Raw genomic sequence first — 7,003 nt, forward strand, 5'->3', positions numbered from 1 at the left:
TATATGATTATTCAACTAGATTTATGTGTTTTATTGTTATCTTTAGTTATTCATTATATGTATTCATTATATGGTTGCAATTAAAATATGTGTGATGCTAAATATGTTTATAATAGTAAATTTGTTCGCATATATCTATATTTATGTAATTATAAATGTATTTCGAGTATTAATGGATATATCCATGGATGAAAGTTTTCATCCATATCCATATTCATTTAGGTTTATTTATATCCGTATCCATATCCATTTAAATTATCGATATTCATCACGAACTAGATGGATCGAATGAATGTCCGTTGAATCGGATGGCCATTGCCATCCCTAGATTCACTGGTAGTAGCTAGACTACTAAAAATTGCAAAAAAAAAAAAAAAAAAAAAAAAAAAAAAAAATTCTCCAAACAACAACAAAACTTAATACCAAATAAGTCTCGAAAGTACAACATTATTGTGTGGTATCCCATTGTACTAAAACTTTCGTCTCTCCATCTCATCTAGGGTGGCCCACCGCTATCACTGTTCTAACTTAACCCTACCTCTCATTTTTTCTAATTATTAGATTTTGCTATAAGTATTTGTTGTATTGCATGGTATTTTGAAATGAAATGAGTCTTAAAGTCACTACTTGATCCTACTGTCTTTAATTATTCATATAACAATAATAATACCTGTACAAAAAAGTCTTAAACTTTATTATTTTCCTTACAAACAAGTTTCATATGATTGCTACTCTTTCAACTTTTGGGTACTACTTAAACAAGAATCAATCATCTGTTTGTAACAAAATGAGTAGACAAAATCCCAATTCTGAACCTCATGATTGCACCACTTTATCAAACTCCCAAATCCCTGAAACCAAAACCATCAAAAGAAACCGGCGTGATTCGACCACAACCAAACATCCCGTTTACCGAGGTGTACGAATGAGAAGTTGGGGCAAATGGGTGTCTGAAATCCGCGAGCCAAGGAAAAAATCAAGGATATGGCTCGGGACATATCCGACACCCGAAATGGCTGCACGAGCACATGATGTGGCAGCACTTAGTATCAAAGGAAGTTCAGCCATTCTTAATTTTCCCAAACTTGTTGGATCATTGCCACATGCGGTTTCTTGCTCCCCAAGAGACGTACAGGCGGCTGCTGCGAAAGCAGCCGCCATGACTGACTTTGACTTTCAATCACCAACATTTTTACAAGATACAAGTTCAGATGAACTCGATAATATTATCGAATTACCGGTTTTAGGACCGAGTTTTGAATCAGTTGAGTTAAAGAACGATTATATATATACTGATTCCATGGTGGATGGATGGTTTTATCCACCGAATTGTGATGATCAAGAAAGTATGATTTCTACTGCTTTTGAATGTTCATGGTGGAATTATTAGTTGATGTTTTGTTTTTCTTGATTTTTTACTTTGTCACTTTTTCTTTTTACTGTTTCTTCAGCTTTGGCCCTTCTCATTTTTCTCATCCAAGGGTTACATCTTTGCGTGCTTGTCATGTGTATGTTAGTTTTTGTGCATTAAGTGATACCTTTAATTGGATAATAATATATGTAAATACCAATTTATCTCTTTTGTTTGTGTTAATTAGTTCATATATGTGTTGATGACACATTATTTACACCATAATACTTTTATTATTCACCTCGTTATTTTATTTGTTTAGAAGAAATTGTTATTCATGAAAATAAGTATTTGAACATTAGACTCCTAGATTATTTTGGCCACTCGCAACGGCCGCAACTGCCCTTGAGGGCGCTATTGCCATTCCCTCGCCGTGGATTGCCCTCCAGATATTTTCTTGGTAAGGAAATGTTGAGCGCGAGATGTGAGGAGGAAAGGACAAAAAATTATGCGTTAGAATTTGCAACGACTAACTTTTATTTCCTTTCAAAATATATACTCTTTATTACAAATTACTACTCAAACAATGACGGAGGATAGTAGGGGCTAGAGGGGGCTGTGGCCACCCCAAAAGTTAGACTTACAGCTATAAAATTCATGTTAGTGTGACCAAGAAATAGATAACATTTATCCTTTTAGCCCCTCATAAATAAAAGAATTAACATTAATCCATTAATATATATTGATATATGTCATATCTTTAATCGGTATCTCATAAACTTCAATGTTACTCACTCTACTTATCAAAGCTTATTTTTAGAAAAATTCAAAAAATATAAAAGATAACAGTCTCAAATACAATTTTGTTTTGAGTATTGTATGATGATTCAACAATAAAGTTAATTAATGAATGATAAATGTAAGTTCTTATTAGCATGTTTAAACTTTTATTCATAGAAAAGATGATTAATATAAACTTGAAAGTTTCAATAAATCGATATATAATACTACCTCCGTCCCACTACAAGTGTCCACTTACTTTTTGCACACAGTTTTAGGAAATCCCACTAACTCCATTCTCAACCAATCAGAAATCTTCTCTCTCCAGAATAACCTCTTCTTATTGGTTGATACACAAAGTGGACACTTGAAATGGGACATCCCAAAATAGAAATGTGGACACTTGTGGTGGGACGGAGGGAGTACATTTTAGTCGTTTTTGTTAATCGTAAGTTTGTAATACGTTAATATATGTTATGTAATAGTTTGTTGTTCATTTAGTTCATGTATTTGTTTAAAAGATGAATATATAAAATTTTCATATGTATTAGAAGTACATTTAACTTCGAACAATTTTGGCCCCCTCAATTAAATGATTCAAGCTCCGTCCCTGTTAACTCAAATTATACACAACATTTCTTCACATCTCTTTCTATATTTGCAACGGCTAAGTTTTCTTTGTCCTGTGCAAACGGAAACTAAAAAACTCAACAAGTACACCTGTTAGTTTTCTCTATTAATACACGAATCAGATCAAACTGTTATTTACATTGCAATGTCAAATTGGTAAGTTCAGTATGTAAAAACCAAATATATAGTTTTTTTTTAAACCGAATACAACACTAGCATTTATGAATGACTTATTTTTTGCCTTATAAAAGCCTCATTTATTTATTTATTTATTTATTTTTTTTTTTGGCAAAAAAAAAACGATAACATTAAACAAAGTCTTTTCATCAATAGATGAAAAAGACGAACAAAAGAACAAACGAACCAAAAGCATTCCAAGGCTCGGAAAAAGAAAACTAACCCTACCGCTAAACAAAGGAACACGCTAATTAAACCCGAGCCTTGAATACCCGGAACGCCAATTATAAAAGCCTCATGATTTCCTAAAGGTGACTGTTTTTATGTTGGACAAAAGAGTGGTGGCAATAATTAATAAATGCCTATATATAGACGCCAAAATTTGGTAAATGTAGAAAACTATTCACGTTTTTATGATACTTTTATTGATCAACAACTTCACTTATTTCCCATGCTTCTACTTCCTTTTTCTCCTTTTCATTTTTCATATCAATGTCGATATCAAAATATCTATTCACCCTTATTGATTTTCGGGAATGGACATAAATGACACAAAGTTTTGACCTCTTATCGGGCCATGTGTATTTGACTTATTTGGAATTCAAGATGAACTAATTATCGTATAGTCATTGAATCCATGTTTGGTTATCTCATCTGCTAATTAGGGATGCTTAGCTTTAATCGGTTTGCTAGTCCAAGGGTGTTTACGATCATGTTTTGATGCTCATTTGTAATCTCTGGTACTGGAGTATCTCATATTTGTTTATTTTCTTGTTTTGATAGGAGATAGAGAAAAGAAGAGAAATTGAATTTGATTTTTGAAATGATTACATTTTCATTTACTTGAACACCTTTATTACGATACAACTTAATTACATCCATTGATCACTAATTGATGTGTAATTTCGTACTCTAAAATAACTAGTAAAAATATCCAACAATTATCACACAATACAAGCAAGTAATCCCGATCGTACAGTAATTTATAAGTAAAATTGACCAGTACGTCCACAGAGATCAGTTTTATCAGAAACTTTAACTAATAATTATCCTAGTAAAATTTGGGGGAGTTTTTGATGAATTAAAACCAAAATCGTGAAAAGTAAATTAAACTTAAATCAAAGAGAAAAGTATCCGATTAGAGTCAATTCTTTCGGATCAGAATTGCTTGTTAAGTCCGGTGCAAACAATTATAATTATGGTGACACTGCAATTATCTATCGATTCTCACAGATTATTGACTAAATCCCTAGCTCAACTCTCGTTAATCCTAGTTTTCTAATCAAGTCACCAAATAATCACCCAAGATAATAATCTAACTTGAATTGCTTTGGCGTCCCTTCACAATTCCACAATTATCTAAGTCTATCAGAGTTTAATTGCTAATCGTCTAATTATACTGGTGTCCCGCATACAATTATTCGAAGGCCTAAGTTATTCACATTCAATAACCTAGTAAAGATCACAACTTAATTCAACTCTCGTCAAATAGCTAATAATCTCCATAACTTCAACTAGTTAATTAACCTTGATAACGGTCGTTCTTTAGTTAAACAAGATCTGAGTAATAAGATGAATTGTCTAAATTATAAAGATAACAATCTTTCACCTCAGTTCAATCATCTAAGCAGATACTATGAATTTTGCTACTCATATTAATGCAAGAAATGACAAAATACAAAAGATAAACAAACATAGACATTAAATTGAATAAAGATTAAAGTGATTACAAAGATAAAACTAACCAAGATTAATGCAATAGCATAAACCCTCTCAAAATAATGTAGAAAAGCTAAGAAATTCGTAACTGTAGCAAAAGTAGGCTAAAAATCGTAAAGAAAAACTGATACCCTAACTTGAGGCAAAAACCTATTTATATGTAACGACCCGGATTTTTCCGCTAATATATTGAAGATTAATATTTACATAATTAAATATTTCCAACATGTTAAGCAATCAAACTTGTCAAGATATATATATTTGGAATGGATTTTATGCAAATGTTTGACCACCCAGTCTGTCTGACGATTCACGAACATCATAATTTGAAATAATTATATAATGATGTATATATGGATATATATATATACTTATGATTTGTTAAAATGATATTTAAGTATCTCATTATATATAATAACAATTGGTTATATACATAAAATGAGATTACTAACTTAAAGACTTCAAGACTATATACATATATAACGATTAACGTTGTAATAATTTCTAAATTAAAATGTATGTATATGTATTGTATTAATATGTATAAATATACTTTTGAAAGACTTAATAATATATATCAATATATTTATACTCAATAAAGATAGCTATACTCATTTTCTCATTCAATTTTATCAAGAATCCTATTCGTATTCATACGGTATTTATACCCGTATAATACCCAGCTTCTATACGTATTTACTATGGGTATATACATACCAAATCATTGATCTTAGCAGCCCTCAATCAGTTGTGAGACATGTATAAACATGATGTAGACTTGTGGGAACCATGGCTTGGAAACTAGTATGACTAAATGCATAAAATTACAAACCATGGAGCCATGTTGTTGTCCCCATTTTGATGCCAAAATGTAGGATAAATAACCATCCATTTCATTACAATTAACTACATCATTTTACCCTCTAAACACATACTCAAAAACTCTCTCAAACCTCCATTCAATTCAGCAAGTATTGGTCTCATAATCCAAGTTATAATCATCATAACAAAACTTGATCAAGAACACTTCAAGAATTCCAAGCCATCAAGGGTATCTTTGAACTCAAGATATTCTCCTTATTTCTCCAGCAACTTTACTCATTTGATTTGAGGTAGTAACCTTATTCATAATCTTATTCTATTCGTATTCATATAGCTATCTTATTTTGAGTTATAACTAATAACAACAAGAACATAGTTTATATTATTTCTAAACTTGTTTGCAAATAAACTTAATCCTTCTAACTTGACTTTTAAAACACTTCAACACATGTATTATGACAGTATGTCAAGCTAACATGAGGATATAAAACTTGTAAACACGAAGAACACCTTAAAATCGAATATACGCCGTCTTAGTCGAACGGGGGCTGTTTTGGGTTTAATTTTAAAAACCTATTTTAAACTTTGAATTAAAAGATTTCCTTTGGTGAAAAATCTTATTTTATATGGATATGAAATATATCCAAAATCCATGGTTAAACTCAAAGTGGAAGTATGTTTTTCAAAAAGGGTCATCAAGATGTCGTTCTTACGACGGATATGACTATCTTCTATTTTTTGACACCTAAGCTGTATTTTTGACTATAAACCTATACTTTTCTGTTAAGACTAATAATGTTGAGTTCGAAACGAAACCATGGCAACTCGAATCACTCAAAACGGATTTGTAACGAAGAAATTATGGGTAAAACAAAATTGGATATTTTTCTTAATTTTTAGCTATGGACATGATTTATAAAAATGGATGCTAACCTTATCCTAGCTAACTTACCTTGTATCCTACATGTATTTTTACATGTCTTGTTCCCGAACTTATGGAAATACAATTTATAATAGTCGTGATTAAGTTCTACGACAATATATTATAGTCTTAATAAAGATCGTAAGACACCATATATATATATGATTTGATCACCGTGGACTCGTATACAAAGTTTTGACATATCATTTTGATTTCTTCTATATATATTATTGGAACGAACTATTAGACACCATTGGCAGTAATCTCGAGTTAGTTGTGGTTCGAAGTGGATTCCAAAATATTATATACTTTGAGTTGTGATCGAGCCCGAGACATGTATACAATGAGTCGCGGATTGTTTCAGACAATATACATATTATGTGTCTTATTATATTAAGACAATATATTATAGTGTTAGTGAATTCTAACACAATATACGCATTTATATTTATATATATATTTATACTGTTGGACTATTGGACTATTGGACTACGAATGTTGGACTACTAACAATGGACAATTAAAATTATCACAAGTATCATAAGTATGGAATATTAATTATATATATATATATATATATATATATATATATATATATATAT

The 7,003-nt window shown here is 30.8% G+C and overlaps 1 protein-coding gene across 1 annotated transcript; it reads left to right on the top strand.

Moving 5' to 3' along the window:
- The first annotated feature begins 700 nt into the window (after positions 1 to 700).
- Positions 701 to 1,532, top strand: LOC139852930 (dehydration-responsive element-binding protein 3-like). The gene has a single exon (XM_071842274.1). It carries the CDS (start codon positions 722 to 724, stop codon positions 1,388 to 1,390), a length of 669 nt encoding a protein of 222 aa, XP_071698375.1. The 5' UTR covers positions 701 to 721; the 3' UTR covers positions 1,391 to 1,532.
- Positions 1,533 to 7,003: the final 5,471 nt, after the last annotated feature.

This window comes from Rutidosis leptorrhynchoides, chromosome 6, assembly GCF_046630445.1.
Source record: "Rutidosis leptorrhynchoides isolate AG116_Rl617_1_P2 chromosome 6, CSIRO_AGI_Rlap_v1, whole genome shotgun sequence".
NCBI classification, from domain to species: domain Eukaryota; kingdom Viridiplantae; phylum Streptophyta; class Magnoliopsida; order Asterales; family Asteraceae; genus Rutidosis; species Rutidosis leptorrhynchoides.

Excerpts from the sequence above, each read along its gene's own strand:
- LOC139852930 (XM_071842274.1), top strand. The coding sequence starts at position 722 with ATGATTGCTACTCTTTCAACTTTTGGGTACTACTTAAACAAGAATCAA.